The 25448-nt window shown below is 41.2% G+C and overlaps 1 protein-coding gene across 2 annotated transcripts in view; it reads left to right on the plus strand.

Moving 5' to 3' along the window:
* Positions 1 to 25448, plus strand: part of COL9A1 (collagen type IX alpha 1 chain) — an 83767-nt gene that overhangs the window by 3637 nt on the left and 54682 nt on the right. Inside the window, exons 5-10 of one of the 2 annotated variants that reach the window (XM_060167890.1) lie at positions 4409 to 4805; positions 18447 to 18530; positions 19239 to 19259; positions 20686 to 20760; positions 21021 to 21056; positions 21192 to 21254. In XM_060167890.1, the coding sequence (XP_060023873.1) occupies positions 4409 to 4805; positions 18447 to 18530; positions 19239 to 19259; positions 20686 to 20760; positions 21021 to 21056; positions 21192 to 21254 (676 nt within the window). Of the gene's footprint in view, positions 1 to 4408; positions 4806 to 18446; positions 18531 to 18851; positions 19177 to 19238; positions 19260 to 20685; positions 20761 to 21020; positions 21057 to 21191; positions 21255 to 25448 lie in introns of those variants that run through there. The other variant, XM_060167891.1, reaches the window with a different exon arrangement.

The following is a 25448-nucleotide window of genomic DNA, read 5'->3' on the forward strand; positions in this document are numbered from 1 at the left end:
ACAGTCTGGACTGTCATTAACTCTAAGTTCAGAGGTCGATAAACCTGAGGCCAGGGAGCCTTCCTACCTCCTGCTCATCTTTGCTGTTGTTTTTCTCTAAGTGCCTAGAGTGATCACGAAATATTTTTCACAGGTGAAAACGTCCCAGGACATTTTTACCAATGTCCCGTATTTTCTGTCTCCTTGACTCCTTGCTCCCACAAGGACTAAAGGCTCTTGTTTTACTGGCAAGGTTTATTAAGATATGAAGAAAGAAGGAGGAAGGAATAGAAGAAGAGAGTAGCAGAAAGAAATAAAAAAGGAAGGAGGAGAGCCAGAGGGCTGAGATAGGTGGAGTCCCTTGGGCAAGTTGCTTAGACGGTCTTTGATTCTGTTCCCTCAGTTTAAAACTAGGAATGATAATAATGATGCCATTGGGTTGCCATGAAGAGAAAACGTTAGTACACAGAGATGACGAATAGAGCCTGGTACACGGGTATTGGTGAAATGTTTATTGTAAGTGGTGGAGAGCAGCAGAAGAGAGAGGTGCAGATGGGGGTGGTTTCACCTTAGTGGATTCTTTCTTTGCGAGCTGCCCTCCAAGTCCTATTCACTCAAGAAAGGCAGGGACCTGAACTGCTCTCAAACCATGCATGCAGTAGACTGTCTTGGTTTTTAAGGGAATCTGTGCAGGAGAATATAGGCTCCGAAGGAGTGAAAGAAACTATTAGCAGGATCTTTTTGGGAGGGAGAGTATGGCATATGGAGCTAATGTGATAGAGTCACGATTCATCCTTATTTATGTTTCAATTTTTTAGAAATATTAGGAGCCACATAATTTTGGTGCTTTTTATTCTTTTTTTTAGGCATAAGAGTGTCACAATCTCAACTTGTACTTCAAATATATTACGTTTGTTTGCAGTAACAGTCAGTAGCTTTTCTTTGGGTTAAGGTCCTAAACAAATGTTCCAAGGTTCAAAGATTTCTTATGTTTTATTCAAACCCTATGGTTCTCCTTTTAAGGTATTCTGTGCAGATTGTAACATAATGAAGTAAATCATTTATAGATTCAGCTTCTTTTAAATTATGTATCCTGTCAAGTTTACTTATCGATGTGTAGAGCATAGTTGCCAGAAAAGAATCTCAGTTGTTCAAAAAAGAAAATGAGACTGACTGTTCTATAACTTAAACTTTTTTTTTTTTTTTTTTTTTGTGTGTGTGGTACGTGGGCCTCGCACTGTGGCCTCTCCCGTTGCGGAGCACAGGCTCCGGACGCGCAGGCTCAGCAGCCATGGCTCACGGGCCCAGCCGCTCCGCAGCATGTGGGATCTTCGCGGACCGGGTCACGAACCCATGTCCCCTGCATCGGCAGGCGGACTCTCAACCACTGCGCCACCAGGGAAGCCCTATAACTTAAACTTATGAGGACTTTTAAATGGCCTTAGGTGTACACAAATAAACACACACATACATATATTTTATTAACTTGAACACTAAAAGGAATTTTCTCTTCTCACCATGTTTTTCCTCTTACCATTCTGCTCTTCCCTCTTACTGCATTAACCTAGTTCGAAAGAGTAATAGCATGATAATCCTGATGACATTTGTGTAGACACACAAACACACATATTATATATATGGAGAAAGAGAGATGGCCGCTCTTGACTTAGCCACATGTTTATCATGAATTATTCTTAGAGCAACCTCAACCACCTCCCATTTTTAAAAAGTTTTTGGCATTACGTGACCAAATCAGAAGTAAATGAAGACGTTTGTCATATCTTACCTTCAACACAATCACTTTGTTCACTTTGCAGGAGAGATTGGATGAAGCACAAATTGGGAGAGATCCCTCTGTTAACCTCATAATGTCTTTGCAAAGGAGTCATGAGAAGTTACTGTGACTTCTAGTATCAAAACACCTAGACTTGTTTTTCCTAGAGACTGATGAAATTCTGCAGGCTTGCTCAGTACATCTTTAAACAAATATATAGGTGACACAGATAAGTTTCTTATGTTTTGATACTTCTTACACAGATATGTTTTTAAAAGCCTAGGAAATTAATGCTTTAAGGTAGAGAAGATAAAATATTAGGATTATCTTCCTTCTTGGAAAAACTCACACCTCAACAATAACTATCTTGGGCTCCCCCTAAAACTCTTTAAGTATCTAGTCAAATTCAGGTCATTGGTTGGAAAGAATAATAAAAAAAATTATAATTTAAATGGAGACCTGCCAAATTTCACCATTGAATAAGACTTTTAAGTTACCTCCTAGCTCCAAATTAATCAAGGTTGGTTAAATGAGATGTATAAACTTCCATAAGGTTTTACAATTACACAGTAGGCAATATCTTTTTTTCACTGTGTACAATTACTATTTTATTGAACATTTACATTATTTCCAACTTTTTGTTATTACAAATGATGCAATACATGTTTCGTAAATAAAACTGTTTCACCATTTTGTGATTACTTTCTTAAGTTTCCAAAATGAAAAGTATTGGATCAAAGGGCATGAATACTTTAAGGATGTGTGTATGGATCTAGTATTATCAATACTAACATATCAATATTAATTTAAAGTAGGCAATGTCTTATACTGTCATTAGTGAACCTTAGTTTCTTCTTCAGAAGATTCTGGAATAGGTGTAATCTGAGAAATCTAAAGTCAAAATGACAAACAGAATCTATATTAAAAACAAATATCAAAATAGACATGTTAGACATCCTCTTTCTGGGAAGATAGGATAGTAAATAGTTCTTGCATACGTTTTTTTCTTCTTTAGTTCCAAACTGAATCTTCTAAAATGTACATATTTAAACCTCCTGTACACTTGACAGACGTAAAATATATTTAGCAAATTGAAAGCTTTGCAATAAGAATAATAAACATCACCAGTAATCAATTAAAAATATGAACTGAAAATTGAATTCACCCAGTGTTATAAATAAAAACTAAAGTCATCTTAGAAAATAATGGCTAAAGAAGTACTTGGATGATAAAAGAATACTCAGATGAAGCTTTCACATTTTTGTTATTTTTACAAAACTAACAAAGCAATGACATTTGTTGACATAGTTGACAGCTAGCTATGACAGCTAAACATTTGGGGCTGAGGAAAATTTTGGTTTAGAACTTTTCGACCCCAGCAATATATTTTAAAGTAACGGGCAGAGTGCATATGCTAATACAATGAATTTTTATGTTATTCATGTTAGTTTGTAACAAATTAAACCGGTATCCACTTAGCTGTTTCTTCTTGCCTTTTCTTCGTTACACAAGAAGAGGGCCGTAAAACAGGAGTTTGACCTGAAGGAAGGTTATTTAGGACTTTGGATCCTGGTCCGTAATTGTTCAAACAAAATTAATTGGCATCTAGTTTTCCTAGGATTTCTCCTTTGCTTAGGAAATTTTCTATGCTTATAAGGAGGAAGGTAGAAGGAAACAACCTTCAAGCCCCTGAAGGTAAAGATGTAACGGTGATGTTTACATTTACTGTGTCCTGATTTTTTAAAGTTCGGTCTTCAGCTTTTAGCCACTTGGCATCAACAGAAGACCCAGGTAGCTGGTGCAGCTCCAGATGGCTACCTCACAGAGATGGGGGATGCAGGAGGAACAATGAAGTCTTATGCAGCCATTTAGAGCAGTAAAGGAAGTTGACATGATACAGATTTAACTGGCAGATTGAGGAACAACTGGGTTGGAGTAGAGAATTAATAACTGGTCACCTTTCCCTTGTCACATGTCCAGTGACAAGCAACCAGCTGCTACTTTAACACACTGAAGTCCTTGGAAAAGACAGACACGCTCAGTGTGAAGGGGCTTCTCACGTCTGCAAGTGACCGATTTTCAAAGTACTTATGAGTCTAGGTTATACTTGGGGAGGGGAAAATCCAAGCAATTATGGAAATAACAAAAAATCCTAACATATTACGTTAAAATAAAATTTCAAGAACCCGCTTTAATTAAAGGGTGTCCTAAACTGGTAGAGCTGCTTTGGATTCCAAATGATCTCTTCTCTCATTTGTGGAAGAATGTTGCCCAGAACTTTGCAAGAATGTGTTTTTGGCGGAATGTGTTTTTTGAGGTGGAATTGCTGAATAGTAGCTCTTTAGGTAGCATAAATAGTAATACTGTTGGGATTATGTGACATTTGGGAACACTCCTTAGCTATGAGGGAGGGTTTTTTTTAAATGTGTATTTTAAGATTTTAAGATGTGTATTTTAAGATGAAACATTAATGTACACGAATGAACTTCAGTGAAGGTCTTTATGAACAGTAATGAAAGAACAACTTGTACATGGTTTTTCACACTGGAGCCTTTCTGTAGGTCTAGAATCTAAAACAGCATAATTAGGAAATATGGTAATATGCTTGGGTACAGAAAACAAGGTTTATATTTACTGTCTTAAAATTTTGCTCAGGCAATTATATCCCAGTGGGCTGCCTGAAGAATACTCCTTTCTAACCACTTTTCGGATGACTGGAAGCACACTTGAAAAGAACTGGAGCATTTGGCAGATTCAAGATTCCTCAGGGAAGGAGCAAGTTGGCGTGAAGATTAATGGCGAAACAAAATCTGTTGCATTTTCATACAAGGGACTGGACAGAAGTCTCCAAACTGTGACCTTTTCGAATTTGCCCTCCTTGTTTGATTCCCAGTGGCATAAGATCATGATTGGCGTGGAAAGGAGCAGTGCAACTCTTTTTGTTGACTGCAACAGGATCGAGTCCTTACCTATAAAGCCAAGAGGCCAGATCGATGTCGATGGCTTTGCTGTGCTGGGAAAACTTGTGGATAATCCTCAAGTTTCTGTTCCGGTAAGTATACAAACGTACACAGTGGGAGATTAAAACAAACCCAGATTGGTGAAAATTAATACCTCAGACATCTTTAAAAATCATTCAAATATCTTAAACAATGGACAGTTATTCGTCTTTAAAAGTCATCCAAGCAGTTTTGCAAAATGCCTTCAGTGCCTCTTTTGAGCAGAAACACTTGCCAGATGGAATGGGGAATCAGAGCAAGTTGAGTAGACGTTTCCTCATCCTAAGGAGCTTGAGGTCTACTTGGGAGATGCTACATGCCCACCTGGAGCACCCAGAATCCTTTGAGGCAACTTGAAAGAAACCCATACTTGTGTGGTACATATTGCTTATAAATAATCAATGAGCATATTCAAAGTAAGGTTAAGATGAGTGGTGGATTCAGTTAGTCAAGAATCCCATGCTTCTCAGAAGCAATGAAACCTTGAAATGGAAGGATCTGAATTGGTTAAAAGAGGAGAAAGTATATTCTAGCTGAGAGAAAGAGCATTAAAGGAAAAAGAAGTAAGAGAGTTAGTAGGCACATTCAAAGATCTGGAGCCTGGCTGGTTTGGATGAAACGTGTGTGTGAAAATGTGAGTGAGTGTGTGTGATGGGGGGTGGTGAGGGCAGGTGAGAGGCAAGGTTAGGAGGCTGTATGGTATCTGACCCACAAGAATGAAAATCATGCAGACGGCACAATATTTCTTTATTTAGAAGTAGGTCTCGCATGACATATTATGAAAATAAAGGATTTTAGAGCTCTGTTCGTGATTTTGCTGTAGAGACCCATGGATATAAAGGTAAGGAACTGTATGATGACACAATAATTGTGCCAACTAGTACCATATAGTTCTATCATTTTGAATCATTAAACTTTCACTGAGCTATCCTTTAAAAGGATATTTCATAATATTGTTACGGGAATTTAAAAACTATATCTTACTGGGCAAGTGATCTGTTGGAAAAAACAAAAGAATTTAGAGCTCAATAAATAAACTATTGATTCCCCCCCACCACCCTACTTCTGTCTCTCGTACGGAGCTGTTAAATTGTAGTCACAGAACTCATATCATGGAGGGTAGCAGAGGTGACACAATGATTTTGAATGGTTCCTGTGCACTTGTCCAAAGAAAGAAAGGTTATTGGGCATCTCAGTAATGGAATTGTTCAAATAACTTATTTTCAAGGGAAGAAGTGTGACTAGTGTGAAGGATAGTGTGAAATTTCTATATTCTGTGATGGACAGGAAGCAATTTTTAACTGCCACATTACTGCTCTGACTTGTAGACACTTGAGAAAGTATTCCTCCAAATAGTGAGTTATCACACTCAAGTGGCTGGGTTAGAAAGCCAGTGGGACCATCGTGATGCCATCTTGAAATTTTGTGCAGCAAGACCTTTGCAGTGGCACTGGGGTGGCTTTCAGACCACACAACCTCTGCCATGTCTGTGTCACTTCTGGACCATAGGTGAGGGAAGGAGACCTGAGGGTATGTCCTCACTGTGATGGATAGCAGTCAAGTACTTGTATAATTGATTTACTAATTCATTGCTCTTGAAAAACATTTCAAGTCATTATAATTCTGAATTCTGCATGCTAGGATGCTATTAAGTTGACTGATGGCCAGAGCAGTAAAGTCTCAGTATTACTTCGTTATATTATAGTCTAGCCGATCATGTAACAGCTGACTGTAGGTTGTCTGCCAAGTGTGGTCTTACATCCCAGTGGAGACCAGTTGGGACAGTTATCTTCAATTTTATTCTGCCGTGTGCAGGAATGCAACTAAGATGCCGGCAGCTGGTGTTACATTTCACTTTTGTTCCACCAAGGAGCTTTTCAAAGTCAGCACACTGTCCATGTTAAAAGTATTTGGAACAGGCATGAACGATTTTTTTCTTTTGTACTGAATTCTGACTCTACCACGAGGAAACACAAAAGAGACTTGAGTCTAACGTGTCATTAAAGTTCTGTGTTTGATGATGTGGTTGGTGGTGGTAACCATAACTAAAATAGATCAAGGTTATAGGTCCAAAAGTATCCTACTTACGTCCAAGGACAGACTGTGACAATGTCAAACTCAAACTTGTCACCAAAACATATTCCTCAACTTTCACCCTGTATAAGACAAAGAAGTAGAAAACTCTACGTAATTAAATCCCATTTATGCTTTTTTAGCATCTTAATACCCCTAATATACCAATGTAAAAGTTTTAAAAATACTTCTATTCCCATTAACTTACTTTATCCTTTCAACAATTTCATAAGAGAGCAAACACAGATTGGATTCTCTCTATTTTTCAGTTGAAGACATGGCTTCATGTAGGTTTCTTGGCTTGTAAGAAACAGTGTTAGGCATAAAATTTCTAATCTACCTTATTTTGTCTATGCCAACTAACTTTCCTTTGAGAAAAATAGAAACATATGTAATAACCACATATCTTTTCTTATAAAGGATCTCATCATTCTCATTTTGGAAGGTATTTGTGATTTGCATAGATTTTTCAGAATTTACTTTGCAGGACAAAATAAAATAAATGTTTTTAAAAGAAGGAAAACTGTGCAGTATAAAACATCTCCTCAGACATTGGTCCTACTTGTTATTCATTTAGTGAGCTTTTGCTTTTGTTTTTTATTTACTTGTTGGCTGCACCGCAGGGCATGCGGGATCTTAGTTCCCCAGCCAGGGATCAAACCCATGCCCCCTGCATTGGGAGGGCAGAATCTTAACCACCAGACCACCAGGGAAGTCCCTAGTGAGCTTTCAGTTTTTGCCTCTATACTGGGTGTACAGAATTAAACAAGTCACAGGTCTTGTTCTCCCAGTTCCTGGGAGGGTGAGTGGTTGAGATAAGTAAATGATGACAAAATAACACGATAAGATCAGGAAAGTGGAGGGAGGCACAGGGAAAAGGCTCTTCACTCAGATGGGGGCAGGGAGGCATGGGAGTGAAGTCCAAGGAGGTTTCCTGTGGGAGGTGGCCTTTGAGAGGAATCCTAGGGGGAGACGAGAGTTACCCAGGAGAAGATAAAGTCCAGTGTTCTAGGAAAAGGAATTCTCATGTGGGAATTCCCATATCTGTGAATTCTTACCTTTTCTAGCTTTATTAGTTTTCCGATACTGCTCTTTACTTTTCTAGACTAAGAATAGTCAAGTGCTCATACGAGTCCCCAGACAAACCCAAATGCCCATGAATTGTCCCTACGCCCTTGTTTTTATTTTGTGGCCTATGATCTCACGTTGGCTGAAATCTCAAGTTGCCATCAATGACTGAAGTGACTGTCTCTTGGAAGACTTACAGAGTGGTGAACAGCGGAATCTGTGTATTCTGAGTGGTAGAGGACGTATCCTGATAGGGCACTTTTCTCTTGATTTGGAGACAGCAAGTCTTCAGTATTCCTTGTGAGAGATTTTAGATTAAAATGAAATGTGCTGCTAACATGAAAGCAACAAGTAACAGTGTATTTTTCTATTTTCCTTCATGAAATCAGATTCATTCTAATCTTTGACACTCCACATTAATTAAATACTTTTTTCAGGATCAGCACTTGCTTTTCTTTAGTAAAGCAAACGCCCCTTTTAAAGGTATTAACAGATGTCAAAAGTTAACCCTAGGAACTGCATAATAAAAAGGCAGTGGAACACAACAGTTGATGGGGCGCTAACACTAAGAGACTCATTTATATTGTGTGTGTTTGTGATTTCTCCCGATCTAGCCCATCTTTTGTCTCTTTCCCTTTTCTAAATTGGAAAAGGAAACCAATTGCAAGAGGTTTACATAAGACTTGCAGAGCAGCTGCTCCCGTGCTGCACAGCTCAGACACCTTCGCATCATTCGTGGTTAGTTAGTGGGCTCAGAGTATTTATATTTTCCCCAAAGTACTGCTATAATACATAGTTTGACTCCAAAGCCATAAATTCCGTATTTTCTATTCGCCTTTGTGCCCGTATTTTAGGCAAAGCTCAGTTTCTTGGCAGTATACCATAAAAACGTGACTTTATGGCAGGTTCTTTATTGTTCGTTGGCAACGTGGTTGCCCAGGAGATCTATTTGGTACAGCTCCGTTAGAAAACAAAGTAAGGCTTTCTACCTTTTCAGGGATGTACATTAGGGGTTTGGGCTTGTTTGAGGGAGGATGAAAGTATATATGGCTTTACAAATACATGATGCAAACCCTTTATCTTTTTTTTTTACATTTGAATTTTATTTTATATGTTTTTATACAGCAGGTTCTTATTAGTTATCCATTTTATACGTATTAGTGTATACATGTCAATCCCAATCTCCCAATTCATCCCACCACCACCACCCCCGCTTTCCCCCCTTGGTGTCCATACGTTTGTTCTCTACATCTGTGTCTCTATTTCTGCCCTGCAAACTGGTTCATCTGTACCATTTTTCTAGATTCCACATATATGTGTTAATATATGATATTTGTTTTTCTCTTTCTGACTTACTTCACTCTGTATGACAGTCTCTAGGTCCATCCATGTCTCTACAAATGACTCAATTTTGTTCCTCTTTATGGCTGAGTAATATTCCATTGTATATATGTACCACATCTTCTTTATCCGTTCATCTGTCGATGGGCATTTAGGTTGCTTCCACGTCCTGGCTATTGTAAACAGTGCTGCAATGAACATTGGGGTGCATGTGTCTTTTTGAATTATGGTTTTCTCAGGGTATATGCCCAGTAGTGGGATTGCTGGGTTGTATGGTAGTTCTATTTTTAGATTTTTGAGGAACCTCCATACTGTTCTCCACAGTGGCTGTATCAATTTACATTCCCACCAACAGTGCACGAGGAAAACCCTTTATCTTTTTACCTATGCATATTCTGAATAAACCAAGGCAGAACATGATTAATCAGACAGATATAATGCTTTTAAAAATTATATTTCAACCGTGTTGCTCTATGTTATTTTTTTCAAATTCAGAGAAAATGTGAGAGCAAATATTATAGAAAGAACCAGCAAAACCCAGGATGGAGAAGCTATGTCTTTCTCTCTATCCCACAGAATTGTCATACTAACTTCCCAGTGTACAAAGAATGTTTCATGAATGATAACATGGGAAAGATAAATTATGAGGTTGTGATTAATATTATTTCTGGTATTTGAGAAATATTATAGGAAAGTTATGTTTTCAGTCATTTAAGAAATGCATATCTACTGTGCAAAATATCTAAACTATTGTTTGCTTATTACGTTGCTTTTGACAAGTGCTATTTACAAATACTCTTTCACTAGGAAGTATTAAATAAATATGAAAGAAATGGTAGTGTTATCTGTACATATCCATAGAAAATACTTTTTATAACACTTTGGTGTGATTTGATCAGGTTATTTTTGAACGTTGACTGTTAGTCTTTCAGAGATAAAACCTAGCTTGCTACATCCGCTGGATCTTGCACTAGGTGGCAATAAAACAAGAAGAGCACAGAAAATAGAGCTGCTATCACAGGAGGAGCCATGATGGGGGAAGGTGCTAAGGACAACCAGAGTGAAAACTAAATGACGGCCAAACTTGCTTTTAATGGAAAATAGAAAATACGAAAACTTTTATTGGCTTCAGCTGTGCCCAGACTGTTGCAATGAAAAAAAAAAATCATTGTTATTAGTATTCTATTTTTCCTAAAATGTATACAGACTAAGATCATAAAGAATCTTTGTTATGTAGACTGGGTGACTAGAAAGCAAGAGATTCATTCAACGGCATTTTCCCTTCTCTTCACGTTAATTTCTCTATTGTTAGTTTCTTTGGTTACAACATGGTATCCATAGAATCATGGGCTTTCAGAGCTATAGGAAAATAAGTCTATGTAGTTCCAACCTCTCAGTCTATACATGAAGAAATTAAAACCCAGACAGGGGAAGGGGCTTGCCCTGAGTTGTAATCAAACAAGAAGGCAAATACTAACAATACTTTCTTCATTACATTTCTTATCCATTTCTATGTATTCATTTATTAACACTCAGTAACTATTTACTAAACATCTGCTAAGTTATAGACAGAAATTAAAGCTGCAATGGTGCTTACATTCTTTCTAGGGAGAGGTGATGAACACAGATGAGTACATCAATAGGTTTATAGTATGACAGGTGGTCATAACTGCTGTAGAGAAAAAGAAGACAATTGGAGTGCCTGGAGAGAGAGCCTCCTTGAGAAAACAAAACAAAACAAAACATGAAGGAGTCGGGGGGAATTAGCACGTATATACTATCTGGGGGAGGAGGATTCCACAAAGAGAGAGTGAGTCAAAGGGACTGTGTTAGTGTTGTCGGCTGTCTTTGAGGAAAGCATGGAGACCAGTGTAGCTGGGATGAGACGGAGAGAAGCAGGCTCTGAGGCTGGAGAGGGACCATGATGTGAAGGTGAGAGACACTGTCAGCACCCTGGCTTTCCTGTCATGTGTGAGATAGAAAGCTATCAGATAATTGGGCTAGATAAACAACATGTTTTCTTTTTAAAGCATCTCTTTGGCTGAGTTTTGACAGTATATTGGAGGGGGAGATAAGGACAGAGCATTTAGGAGCATCTTAAGAGGAGACCTTTTTTTTTTTTTTTGAAGTATAGTTGATTTGCAATATTGCATTAGTTTCAGGTGTACAGCGTAATGATGTTTCAGTCTTTTTTCAGATTATATTCCATTATAGGTTATTGTAAGATATTGGGTATATTTCCCTGTGCTATACAGTAAATCCTTGTTGCTTATCTATTTTATGTATAGTAGTTTGTATCTGTTAATCCCATACTCCTAATTTGTGCCTCCTTTCCTCCTTCTCCCCTTTGGTAATCATAAGTTTGTTTTCTATGTCTCTGAGTCTGTTTATGTTTTGTATATAGCTTCATTCATATTATTTTTTAGATTCCACATAAGAGTTATGTCATATAATATATATTTGTCTGTCTCTGTCTGGCTAACTTCAGTTAGTATGACAATCTCTAGGTCCATCCATGTTGCTGCAAATGGCAAAATTTCATTTTTTAAAAGACTGAGTGATATTGCATTGTATATATGTACCATACCTTCTTTGTCTAGTCATCTGTTGATGGACATTTAGGATGCTTCCATGTCTTGGCTATTGTAAATAGTGCTGCTAGGAACATTGAGGTGCATGTGTTTTTTCAAATTAGGGTTTTCATTTTTTTCTGGATATATACCCAGGAGTGGGATTCCTGGAGCATATGGTAGGTTTTATTTTTTTTTAATTTTAATTTTTGTTTTTTAAAGGAACCTCCATACTGTTTTCCTTAGTGGCTGTATCAGTTTACATTCCCACCAACAGTGTAGGAGGGTTCCCTTTTCTCCACACCCTCTCCAGCATATATTACTTGTAGACTTTTTGATGGTAGCCATTCTGACTAGTGTGAGGTGATAGCTCATTGTAGTTTTGATTTGCATTTCCTCTAATAATTAGTGATATTGAGCTTCTTGTCACGTGCTTATTGGCCATCTGTATGTCTTCTTTGGAAAAATGCCTATTTAGGTCTTCTGTCCATTTTTCAATTGCATTGTTTGTTTTTCCATACTGTATTGAGTTATATGAACTGTTTGTGTATTTTGGATATCAATCCCTTGTCAGTTGCATTCTTTGACAATGTTCTTTCCCATTCTGTAGGTTGTCTTTTCATTTTGTTGATGGTTTCCTTTGCTGTGCAAAAGGTTTTAAGTTTGATTAGGTCCCATTTATTTTTGCTTTTATTTCTTTTGCCTTGGGAGAATGTTCTAAGAAAATACTGTTATGATTTATGTCAAAGAATGTTTTGCCTATGTCCTCTTCTTGGAGCTTCATGGTATCATGCCTTATATTTAGGTTTTTAAGCCATTCTGAGTCTATTTTTGTGTATGGTGTGAGGGTGTGTTCGAATTTCACTGATTTACATGTAGCTGTCCAGCTTCCCCAGCACCACTTGTTGAAGAGATTGTCTTTTCTCCACTGTATATTCTTGCTTTCCTTGTCATAGATTAATTGACCATTAATTGGTTTATTTCTGGGCTGTCTATTCTGTTCCATTGATCTATGTGTCTGTTTTTGTGCTGCTACTGTACCACACTGTTTTGATTACTGTAGCTTTGTAGTATAGTCTGAAGTCTGGAAGGGTTATATCTCCAACTTTGTTCTTTTTTCTCAAGACTGACTTGGCAATTCTGTGTCTTTTATGGTTCCATATAAATTTTAGGATTATTTGTTTTAGTGCTGTGAAAAATGTCATGGGTATTTTGATAGAGATTGCATTAAATATGTAGATTGCTTTGGGTATTATGGCTGTCTTAACAATATTAATTCTCCCAATCCAAGAGCATGGGATGTCTTTCCATTTCTTTGTATCATCTTCGATTTCCTTCATCAATGTTTTATAGTTTTCAGAGTGTAGATCTTTCACCTTCTTGGTTAAGTTTATTCTTAGGTATTTTATTCTTTTAATGCAATTTTAAACAGGATTTTTTTTCTCTTTCTGATATCTCATTATTAGTGTAAAGAAACACAACAGATTTCTGTATATTAATCTTGTATCCTGCTACATTGCTGAATTCACTTATTAGTTCTAATAGTTTTGTGTAGAGACTTTATGGTTCTCTATACAGAGTATCATATCCTCTGCAAATAGTGACAGTTTTACCTCTTCCTTTCCAAATTAGATATACTTTATTTCTTTTTCTTGTTTGATTACTGTGGCTAGGACTTACAATACTATGTTGAATAAAAGTGGTGAGAGTGGACATCCTTGTCTTGCTCCTGATTTTAGAGGAAAGGCTTTCAGCTTTTCACTGTTGAGTATTATGTTGGCTGTGGTTTGTCATAAATGGCCTTTATTATGTTGAGATATGTTCCCTCTATACCCACCTTGGTGAGCATTTTTATCATGAATGGATGCCAAATTTTGTCAATGCTTTTTCTGCATCTGTTGAGACGATCGTGTGATTTTTATCCTTTGTTTTCTTAATGTAGTGTATCACATTGATTGATTTGTGTATGTTGAACCATCCTTGTGGCACTGGAATGACTCCAACTTGATAGTGGTGTCTGATTCTTTTTATGTATTATTGGATTTGGTTTGTTAATATTTTGTTGAGGATTTTTGCATCTATATTCATCTAAGATATTGGCCTGTAATTTTTTTTTTCGTAGTGTCTTTGTCTGGTTTTGGTATCAGGGTGATGGTGGCCTCATAGAATGAATTTGGGAGTGTCCCCTCCTCTTCAATTTTTGGGAATAGTTTGAGAAGGATAGGTATAAGTTCTTCTTTGTATGTTTGGTAGAATTCCCCAGTGAAGACATCTGGTCCTGGACTTTTGTTTGTAAGGATTTTTTAAAAATTACAGATTCTATTTCACTTCTAGTGATCTGTTTGTTCAAATTATCTGTTTCTTCTTGACCCGGTCTTGTCAGTCTGTATGTTTCTGGAAACGTGTTCATTTATTCTAGGTTCAATTTGTTGGTGTTATTGTCACCTCCTCTCTTCAGAACTCTATCCTTCAACCTCCCCATCTCTGCTTATGAAAACATTAAATGCCTTCAGGTCCCTCCTTATGTATTCCATGTTATATGATCCCCTTGTTGATGACCTTGGCCAGAAGTATATCTTTCTCATCTCAACTGCTGTCGTATTTATTTTCAAAAACATTTTTCAGCTTAGATACTGTCCTATACACTAAACATTTTTGTATCTTCCATACTATCTTTCTTGAAGCACATGAATGTGCTATACAAAGATATGCTGACTTAAAAAATGAGTAAATGACTAGTTGCCAGTCTGCTAACTCCAAGTCCACTGCTTTCCCCTTTCACCATTCTGCCTCTGCCTTTGGTGTGATTTGGATGAGTGTTGCCCACTCATATTTAACCACATTCTTGGCACTAAGTCTGGAACTGCATGGCCTAGTCTACAGAAAGTTAGGGGAATTTCTGATTTTGTCACAGCTCAGAACCTCCAGCTCAGCAACCAGGAAGCTTCACCTAGAGGAGGTCCCTTATGATGGTAGAGAACAACATGTCATCATAAACTGAAAAGAAGGACGAGATCTGTGAATTCAAGTATTTCTTTAAATCTTTGTTGCTACTGACTAGACAAAAAGCTTAATGAATCACCTCTCCTATTAAAGAATTTATATTTGAAGGGCTAGTTTTTAGGCAATGTATATAAAATTTAATCATAATTCAGTTTGCAAAAAATTAAGCCTTGTGCCATTCTCCTTAATATAGAGTCAAGTTCCATAGTTTGTCATTAAAATTCTCTCTCGGAGGAAAAGGTAGTTGTCTGCTATTAGTTTTTGTTTAGTTCTTCTGAATGGCTTAAGTACCTTATTAATATTTGTCAATAACCTAGCAAAGTAAGTAGAAATCTCTAGCCCTATTAAAAGAGTAGAGAGTTGGGGCCAAAATTCCTTGGTTTAATGTGTTGTCAGCTGGACCCTACTCTAGCTTAGGGGATAGAATTATACCTCAGAGTCCTATTGAAAAGAATTGGATAATGATGAATCTAGGCAGATGTAAGACAACTTACACTCACACAACCCAGTTTGCCTTGAAACAATGCAGAGGTATTTTACGTTGAGAAATATGGATTGTCCTAGGGCCTTTCATGTTCTGCTTAACAGATTAAAAAAAACTTTTAACTTTTTATTTCTCTGCTTGTATTTTTTTTTTCGTGTCACATACTGTAAGCCCATTATGGGGAGGAGAATATCTGGTTGGCTTATATTGGGACTTGAAAAATGTTTGCTGACGGACTAAATTAAAACATTAGTCACATATGTTTTGTTCATGGGTATTCAAAGTGAAGAATGATTCCAGGTATGAAAATGAGAGATGTGTGGAAATCAGCATTTTAGATGTATAACGAGAGTGACTTTTACCAGGGAACTCTGCCAATCTTCCTTCAAAATAATTAGCATGGAAATTAGAATTCATATTGTATGCCCCCAAACGGTTGTTGTATAGATGATTATTAGTGCATAGGTGGTGTTTATGTGGAAGCACAGATGTGTTCAGAAACCTCTGATCTGGGTGACACTCTGTCACAACCCAGCCTGTATTCACAAGTGAATTCCATTCCATTCCCCCTTATCCTGCACCACAACTGCATCGTGCGTACTTACACAGGTGTACCTATTTATCCAGACAGAATTACATTTTTGAGAAAATAGCTTAATGAATTACTTTGCATTTGCAATAAGTAACTTTAATGAACTATCTAAACAAAGGATATAGGTTTCCTGGTTAGCCATATAATTAAAATTTCTCAAGGCGGTTAAGGTATGAATTATTTTTGAGAATCAAAGAATCACCCACATACAATGCATGCCTAGTTTGATACCAATTCACAAAGGACTTAGTGAATAACATTGTATGAGTGGTCTCTTTTATTTTGAGAGTCAGGGAAGGGGAGGCACCTTTTCTTATTCTGGTAAAACTTTTATCTGGTCACTGAGGAAAAAAAATCACATTTCCTATGTGATATTTTGTCATACACATGAATATGTAACTGCATATAGAAACGGCTGCCAGTTTTGGGAGGAACAGTAGAAAGTTTGCTTCTGGATCTGTTTCTATAACAAGCATGCAAGTAGGGTGAGTTTTGAGTTCTTATGAAAATTTATTTGTCGAGTTCTGAAGTTTTCTAGTACATGTAGGAAGTAAGTTTATGCAGTTTTAATTTCTAGGTCTGTCATCTTTTCTATTCATCTTTAGTACAAATGTTCAATCACCACACGCATGGGTTACCTGCTTAGAAAATCATGATTCATTCTGGAGAGATGCTGCATTCTCCAAGGAGGCTGACCGGGATAGCAGAGAAAGTCCTTATTTTAGAGTCAGGAACATTGGGAATGTCAGCTCTGATGTTTACTAGCTGTGCGACCTGGCAAATGATTTAACCCCTCTGAGCCCCTTTACCCGTGTGTGACTGGCCTCCAAGAGCTGTTGGGGGCATGCCGGGTACTTAGTAGTCATTAAGGAAAAGGTTGTTCCATTCTTTCATCTTCCTTTTACAGTTTCCTCTGCAGGTTGGAACAGAACCAAGATAAAATCCCTCCCAAGCAAACAAGACTATTATGATGCAAAACAAAGTGTTTGATTAAAGTGATTTCCTTAGCTGCAAGCTATTGTGTGGTTTGGAAAGCAGTTCTTTTGTAGGATGTCAATATGCAATTGTTAAATAATTCACACCAAGAACATGAAGATCAGCATAGATTTCATACAATTTGTAGATAACTTTCCACCCTAAAATATGTCTTGATTTAGCTGCTCACTTTCTTTTCATCTCACTGAATTCGTTTTTCCAGTGTCCACATTTTCTGGAGAAAAGGCATAGTATGGTTGAGGGAAACAAGAAAAATGGAGGAAGAGGAGAATTCCAGGGCCTGTGAGAAGGGGCACCAATGCAGGAATGTCAAAGCTTGATGTCTTATTTTCACCCCTTTATAAAATTTTGGTTAACTTTCCCTTCCTCTGTGGGGAGAAGGAAAGGACTTCATCTTTCATTCCTTCCAACTCTGACCTTCCATCCAGTAACTTCAACTCTGGTTGCTTCTGTAACAATGGGAAAAATGTGTCTAACTTGATTCTAGATCCAGTAGATGGAGTCATTTTGGCAGGAGGGATGGAGTGCAAATCACCATTGGATGAAAGAAAAGAGATTACCTTACATTAAGCTACTTTATATTTAGATGACATTATGTTTAGATTTGGGAACTGGACATGTGCAGAATGTCAGGAGAATCAACTGACCAAGAAACATGGATCCAAACAGAATTGCCTGACAAGGAACTTCCTCATTGAAGAGGGGCCAGAGTGGCACGTGGTGGCAGGCTTCCTGTGGGGTACATCTTTTTTTTTTTTTTTTTTAACCTTCTCACCTGAGGCTTTCAGATTCAGACCTGGCCACTCTTCCTTTGTTCTGTTTCTCTCCTGTTCTTCTTTCTCCCTTAACACCTGCTAAAAGGTAAGAAGTTGTCAAGACACACCTGACTTTCAATTGTCTAGGAATTTTATATCTCTTCAACCAATGAATTAGTTAAACTGAAATATTTTTTATTACCTTGTTTTTTCCTGAGTCCTAAATTTCTCTCATTCCCTCCACTTCCAGACCTTCCTATTTCCATTTTAAGCTGTGACACTCCGTGGCAAATGTCTAGCGCGCATATTCTCCCAGGACCCAATTTTCCTTTCTCTACTTTATTCCTGGTGCCGCCTCTGTTTCTAATCTTTTCCCATGTGAAGTGTCAGTGCATATGTCCTCTGGGATCCCATCCAGACTCTGACACTTACTGGCTTGTGCCTAGGACAGTTTCCTGTTCTCTCTGAGACTCATTTTAACAGAATCTACCTCTTGAACGTTGTGGTGAGGACAGAAATAGAAAGTCAGTGCCAGTGATGGGTTTCCTGCCCAGGGCTGTGCTGGAGCAGTGCAGAGCTAAAGTCATCTACATCCAATGATAGGAGAAAAGTGGGAAGGGTTTGCAGCCCGTTTCCATTGGAAAAAAAATGGTATTCAGGAACAAAAGTCCTGGTCCGCTGAGATCAACCAGTTCAAGTTGGTGACCAGACACTTAACCATTGGACCACACTTACAAACTCATCTCCTTTTTAAACGAGCTGCTTCTGTGCTCCAAAGAGACCTGAACTGACTGGCTGCTGTCTTTCCCCAGTTTGAACTCCAGTGGATGCTGATTCATTGTGACCCACTGCGACCCAGGAGAGAAACTTGCCAGGAGCTGCCAACGAGGGTAACAGCGAGTCCCTGGACCACCTGCAAAGACCACTTCCACCCAGCGTAGCTCTCGCCACCTCCTCAAAATCCCCCCCTCCCCACTCTCTTTCTCTAAAGAATCCAGGCTTTGCAGCACAGACCAGATAGACAGTAAAGAAGCACCGGTCCCACCCACAGCTGGGCGGGTAGAAACCACCTTGGGGCCGGGGGTGTCTGTTTCTACCTTGGGTGGCTTACGACCCTCCCTCCTCCCCTCGCAAACATCTCTGCAAGAACACTGCCGGTCGCAGCCCTCAGTGGCACGCAGGCCGTCGCCTTGGCTCCTAGGACAGCAGGATGCTGCCCTGGGGCGGGAGGGGCGCGTGCAGAACCGGCCTGAGCGGCCGCGGGGAAGGGGTTAAAAGTGACTGTTGTCATTCTATCCGTCCTCCCGGCCCCGCAAGCTCTCCTCCAATCCCCAGGACCCTCTCCGGGGCCACTCACAAACAGGAGGAATTTAGGCCTCTCTGTCTGGGGGCGCTCTTTGTGGGGACAAGCGCCACTGTGCGCGCGTGGAGGGCGGGCCCGGGGATTAGCGGCGCGCGGCGGGGATGGCCTGGTCGGCGCGGGACCGCGGGGCCCTCGGGCTGGGACTGCTGCTGTCGGGGCTCTGCCTGTGCGCGGCTCAAGTAAGTTGCGCGCGGGTTTAGGGGGACGCCTTCCCACTGTCTCCCCATCTTTTCTTCTCCAGCCCAGCGAGACCACCGACCTGGTAAGCCAGGGGGCGCAGCCGTCGGGGGAGCCTCAGGGAAGGTGCCGAGCATTCCGTGGGCTGCCGGGCCCCGCGCATCCTGCGGCGAGCACGGTGGGAGGCGGGGGCCCTAGGTGACCCCTACGGTCCCGGAAAGGGCGCCCCCTCGCCCACCGGGCCCCCATACTGCAGGCTCAGGCGGTGGAGCCCGGCGGAGGCTGGAGGCCGGGGTTTAATTTTCGGCCTGACTGCCCCTCCCCCCTTCCCCCTCCCCCCTTCCCTCCCCTCCCCTCCCTCCTTCCCTCCCTTCCCCTCCCCTCCCCTCCCCTTTCCCCTTCCATCCCCTCCCCCTTTCCCTCCCCCTCTCCTCCCCCATCCCCTCCCCCTCCTGGCGCGGTCCAGGGCAGCCCAGCGTGAGTAGGCGGTGTTCCAGCAAACTTTGCATCCCGCCCACTGTGCCCGCTGGTCAGGGTGGACCCGCGGCCCGGACTCGCCTCGAAATTTCGGCAGCTTCCCGAAGGCTCGGCGTCTCCTCCCTCCGCCCAGGACGGGACCCCGCGGGGGCAGGGGAGCCAGCGCCGTTTGAGGTTTCACTTACAAAGACCCCATTGTAACCTGTCTGGTCCCCGGAGTTTAGAAAAACCAAGTTTCCTTTCATCAGAATGAAGCTTTTCTCTTTCTTTCTTTTTTTAAATTTAGAAAAGAGACAGAGAAAAAAAATCTCACATTCCCTAAGCAACGTGTGCAAACTATTTCAGAGGCCAGCCTTTCCTCTAACACCATCAAAGCTGAGCTGTTTGCAGCCGATAAAAGGGGTCACACCCTAGGGTCAGCCTGAAATTTGGGGTGTTTTTGAAGCGAGGTGCCCAGACCTCCTGCAAGAGAATCGCTGCAGGCGGATCTGAAAGAGGGCCAGGCGCTCGCTGGGTTTCACCGCTTTCCCCACCCGCCCCCATCCTCCCTTGTCTTTCCCTGAGAGGATTCCCCCAGCTTTCTCCTGAGCACAGGAAGGTCTACAGAATGACACGGTAGTTGATCTGGGCTGGGGCGCCTCCGCTCCTACCTGTTCCGCTTTGGCCAAAACACTGACCCGCAATCACCGATTAAATCGAGGTATTCAGTGACCACCAGCTTCAAGATCGAATCCCTTGAGGAAGAGGCCCCCTCTTCCTCACAAGCCCCCTTCGGTTGAATGCTCTGTAGACGTGAGGACTCCACCCTGGGGGCCTGGACTGTGGTCTCACCTCACTGTCAGCCTCACTGAGAACCTTGAGGAGGGGAAGAAGTTCCCTTGGAAGTTCGATCCCCCCGTGTTATGTTGGGTTCAAACCCCGGCCTCTGCAGGGCAATGCCTTTACCGGGCCACGCGGGGGGCCTTCGGCCCCGGTGTCCAGTTTCGCGTCGTTGCCCCACGTACTCCACTAATCCATGTGCGCTCTCTTGTCAGAGGGGACCCCCGGGTGAGCAGGGTCCTCCGGGGCCGCCGGGCCCCCCTGGAGTCCCGGGCATCGACGGCATCGACGTAAGTGTCACCTTCCCCAGCGGCTCGGGTGGGTTCTTTGAGAGCGCACGGAGCCCCCCACCCAAAGGCGGGATGGGACGTGGGTGAGCCTGGAAGCCTGGGAATTTCGGAGGGAGGAGGTCACGTGTCCTGTGACCCCAGTTGGTCATGGACCAGCACCGTTTAGCCCGTCCCCGTCCCCGATTTGTGAGGGATTCTCCCGGAGGGGTCCCCAGCGCCCCCCTCTCACGGACTGCTCTCCCTTTCCTCCTGTCCTCCAGGGTGACCGAGGTCCGAAGGGTCCCCCGGGCCCCCCGGTAAGTGGATCAGCGCCTTGGCCCTCCACTTCCTTCCTTCCGACGTGGTCTGCAGTCACGTGCGTTAGAAGAGTCTCAACTCTGCCCCCTTTTCTCTCCTTTTTTCTCTCCCTGCCTCGCGACCTCCCTGCCCAGGGCCCCCCGGGAGAGCCGGGAAAGCCGGGAGCTCCGGGCAAACCTGGCACGCCGGGCGCAGACGTGAGTAGTGGGAACTGGGGGCGCGCAGCCGGGCCCAAGGCGTGTGTGTGCGCGTGTGTGTGTGTGTGTGCGCGTGCGTGTAGAGAGGCGCAGGCTGCAGGGATGGGGGTGACCGTGGTCCCAGCTGCAGCAGGGCTGTGGCCCTGAACTTGGCCTTGCGCGCGGGCTTGGCACGGACGTGGCCGTTTCGGCGCATGGGTCTTCGAGGGTGGAGGCTCCGCGCAGCTCCCTGGGGAGAGCACGAAGCGCTGGCATTTCCTGCTCTCAGAAAACATAGGTGGGTGCCGGTTCCTGCCTCTAACCGTCCACTCCCCTGCTCAGCCGGTGCCGGGGAGGAGGGATCCGACTGGCCTCTGCAGGGGCTTCCCAGCAAGCCGTCTCTGCCCTTGCCTTCCGGCACCCCCTAAATGCATTTAGAAAAGGAACCTGCAGGGGAAGGTTCTTGGGGTTCTCCTAAATCCCAAGGAAAAGAGAAGAGAAAGATGCTCTTGAGGGGAGGGTCTGAAGTGAGTGGGGGTGGGTGGAAGCAGGGCTGGTGCAGGGAACTGGTCAGTACACGTGGAAGAGGAAATTCAAAACTAGTCTTCTCTCTTTCCACGGGTGTTTTCTTGGCTGACGTCACTGACAGAAATAAGCTGACTAGGGTTGCCTGAAGACCGGGAAGCAGCAGCCTCTCCCCAGCCTACCCCCCAGCACACCTGCCTCCCCCGCATAGGAGGGACGCTCAGATGCTGAGCTGTGTGATAAACCTAACACTAAGTAACATTTCTTCAGAGTAAAAGGACTTCAGGCCTCTCGGCTTCTCTGTCCGTACACTGGACTAATATTTATTGAGGTCTCACTGCAGGCCACTCCTTGACTTTGCCGCTGGATACGAAGTGACGTAAGACCCAGCGCCTGCTCTCAGAGAACAGACAAGGCTGGGTCCCTCAAGTTATCCTTCAAGTTACCATTTCATGTGGTTTCCCCGAACTAAGGACTTTTCTAAATCAAAAAAAAAGCACTCGAAACCTATGATTATAGATTCCGAGAAGTTTTGACTGGAGTTTAAGACAGAGCCTTCATTTTGAGAAAAAGAAAAACCACACAGCTAGATGTTAGTCGTTATTAAGATGTGCTTTCTTTATCGAGATTAGCATAATGAAAATATTTGTCTATACTATTCATTGCCTTAGGAGATATCGACTTTGTTTTATGCTTCAAAGGCCCTAGTTTGAACTTTCTAGGTATGCAAAGTGGCAGTGCATGAGGTTCCCAGGGACCAATATTCGTATAATACAAACTGAAATGATATAACTTGTTGGCTATCAAGCTTCTCTTTGAAACTCCGTGAATTACTTATGACACATGATAACAAAAACGTCTGATAAATACAAGGCCACTAAGTAAACCAGTAGCCCAATACAGGTTGGATTTATTTCTGCATTCCTTTGAAACGTGGACCTTGTTTTATGTGAAAAGAAAATTGATGATTAAATGACTATCATTATTATTGATTGTTGTGGCGGTTGAAGCATAAAGCAATGGCCTGAAGTCTTGTCTCACTATTGAGTTGCCATAATTTCAGACAGAGGACTAGAATTATGGTGCTTTTGTAGCAGGTGCAACAAATTCTTCACCTGTAAAGAAGAATAAAGACAATGCCTGGTTTTGCTTTATAAAGTAATTCCCACACTTAAACAGAAACTTGGGATAAACAAATGAAAGGTCTTCAAAATCTTCAGAAGTACAATGTAAATAACACCTACAAATAGGTTTTTTTTCTCCTTTGTCTATAGTTGCAGTACCACAGTGCAGATTTCCAAATCAGATTTCCAAAGTTAAAAAGTGTAAAATAGTAAGGTTTCTTATATCATAGAACTTTGACCCTGGAAGGTCCTCAGGGAGACACTGATGAGGGCATTGAATCAATCTTCTGGGATTGCAAAGGAAAGCAAGAGAAAAAGAGAAAGAGAAAGGAAGGAGAGATAAAGTAAGAAAGTCGTGTGTGTACCAGTATTTTGGGCATTTTTAGAACTGAGCAAAAAATGAACCATACTAATTTGCATTTGAGTAGAACTTTTTTTTCAAATGCAGTCACAAACATTATTTCCTTTAACTTTACAATAAGCTGGAAAGTAGGTTTGGCTAATTTTATTCTTCACAGACAAGGACACTGAATAATTATGAGGACAAGTAGTTCCCCCAGGGGCCCAGAGTTATTCAGTGGCTAAGATGGTGAAAGAAACCAGATTTCTTGATTTTTAGAGTCACTTTCTTTCCAGATAGCTTTGCCTCATGCAGATATGAATGAAGTTCTTAAATAGATGAATATTTGGAGAAAATAGGGAGAAAAAGAATGATAGTGAATTTTTGTTATCTGAATTACCAACCAAGAAATATGATATTAAAAATTCAATGGATAGTAAAAATATTTTAATTGATAGTTTATAATTACTTGTAAATATTGGTATAAATTTCATGTTCACCAAAGTTTGAAATGGAACCACATGCAGCTTACAAAATCCTGACCCGAAAAGTTTTTTTTATTCCACTCTTTGACACATTTGACATTTTAAACAGACCTTTTACCCTAAATTGAGAATAGACCTTGAGACTAATGAAATACCAGAAACTGGATCAGAGTTTGCTGTTTGTCTCTGGGCTTGAGAGCTAAGTAAGTGGGAAAGCGTAAGTTATCTTTCTTGGTAGGTGAACCTAAGTGTAGTGGTGGGACCTGAACCCTCCAACCTTGGTTCATGGCAAAGCTGTATTTTTTGGTAATGTTAACAAATGGTTAATCGATGGTGTTTGGAAGGATCTGAAAGGAACGTGGCTTCAAGGTAATTATCCTGAATCAAGTGGATTCGTGACAGAAAAGGTAAACGAGTCATGGCAGCTAATCTTGTGGGATTATGTGTTGGGTCTCTTGAGCTGAGTGGTTGGAATGTGGGAAGGAAATTACTGTTGATGGCTGTTGTGCTCTGCCAGACAGCGGCAGGAAGTTTCAGAACACAGTTGGCTTTAATATCGGCCCGTATAGAACTTAATCTGCATACGCATTCATATGAAAGCAATTCTTTCTGCCGCTGGCAATATTTTCCTCTAGTCGTTTCTTTGACAAATAAGAATGATTGCAAGTTGGAGTTGTATGCGTGCATCTGTAAATGTAAATTGTAGGAGACTTATGTACATCCATATAAAATCCCTCCTTTCCTGCTAAGACTTTAGTAAGTTGATTCTTTTCTCTTATAGACGTGTAAAATTAAAGAGGTCAGAGCTTGGTTGTAAGCTCTGCTCCCAAAGGACAGCTGTGCTGTTATCATTCATAACTTATATTCTTATAGGCACTTTTGCTGTGGCATGCTTAGTGAGCTCTGTAAAGTAGTATTTTTTTTCATTCGTATAGCATCCATCTCAGATACAGAGAAGAGGAATTAGAATGAAGTACAGGAATCATAGTTAAGCCATGCTACTTTTTACAGGAAAGAGGTTAGAACATCCTCTGAATGTATACAGCTATCATCCCTGATAGACGTTATATGATTAGGATAGTGAGTAATAAAGAAACTACTCTGAAAGGTCAGTGTAAGTGGAACTAGTCAGGCAGCAAAAAAAAAATGTGAGGGGGGCTGTGAAGCACAGTGCCCGTGGTTAATACCTAGAACTTTTTGCTTGTTTATTTGCAGAACCCCTTCTGAATGAGGTTTTAAGCTCCCAGAGGGCAGGAAACATCACTTCATGTGAACTCTTCATTAGCATCGAGTGTAGTCTGACCACACAATGATGATGATGATAAGAACAGCTAACATTAACTCAGTGTCCGCTCTGCCAGGCACTGTTGTAAACACTCTGTGTGTAATATCCCAATGAATGTTCAAAATTACCATATGAGGTAGATATTAACATTATACCTATTTTACAGATTAGGAAACTGAGGCTACATAGAGTTGAGCAACTTGACCATGGTTGCACAGCAATTAAGTGCCATAGTTGGGATTTGAACCGAAAGTAAAGATGATGTGGAAGGACAGGTGTGAAATCCCTCCACCCAACACCCAAAGTAATTTATTCAGTAGTCGTGTACTGAGTGTGTGTTAGATGTTGGGACAATGTGCTAGGATTGTAATGGACACAGTCCTGTCCTCATGGAGCTTATGCTTTTCTACATGGCTATTTCATAAAAGAGTTCACTGGATCATCAGACACCAGAAT

This window comes from Lagenorhynchus albirostris, chromosome 12 (assembly GCF_949774975.1).
Source record: "Lagenorhynchus albirostris chromosome 12, mLagAlb1.1, whole genome shotgun sequence".
NCBI classification, from domain to species: domain Eukaryota; kingdom Metazoa; phylum Chordata; class Mammalia; order Artiodactyla; family Delphinidae; genus Lagenorhynchus; species Lagenorhynchus albirostris.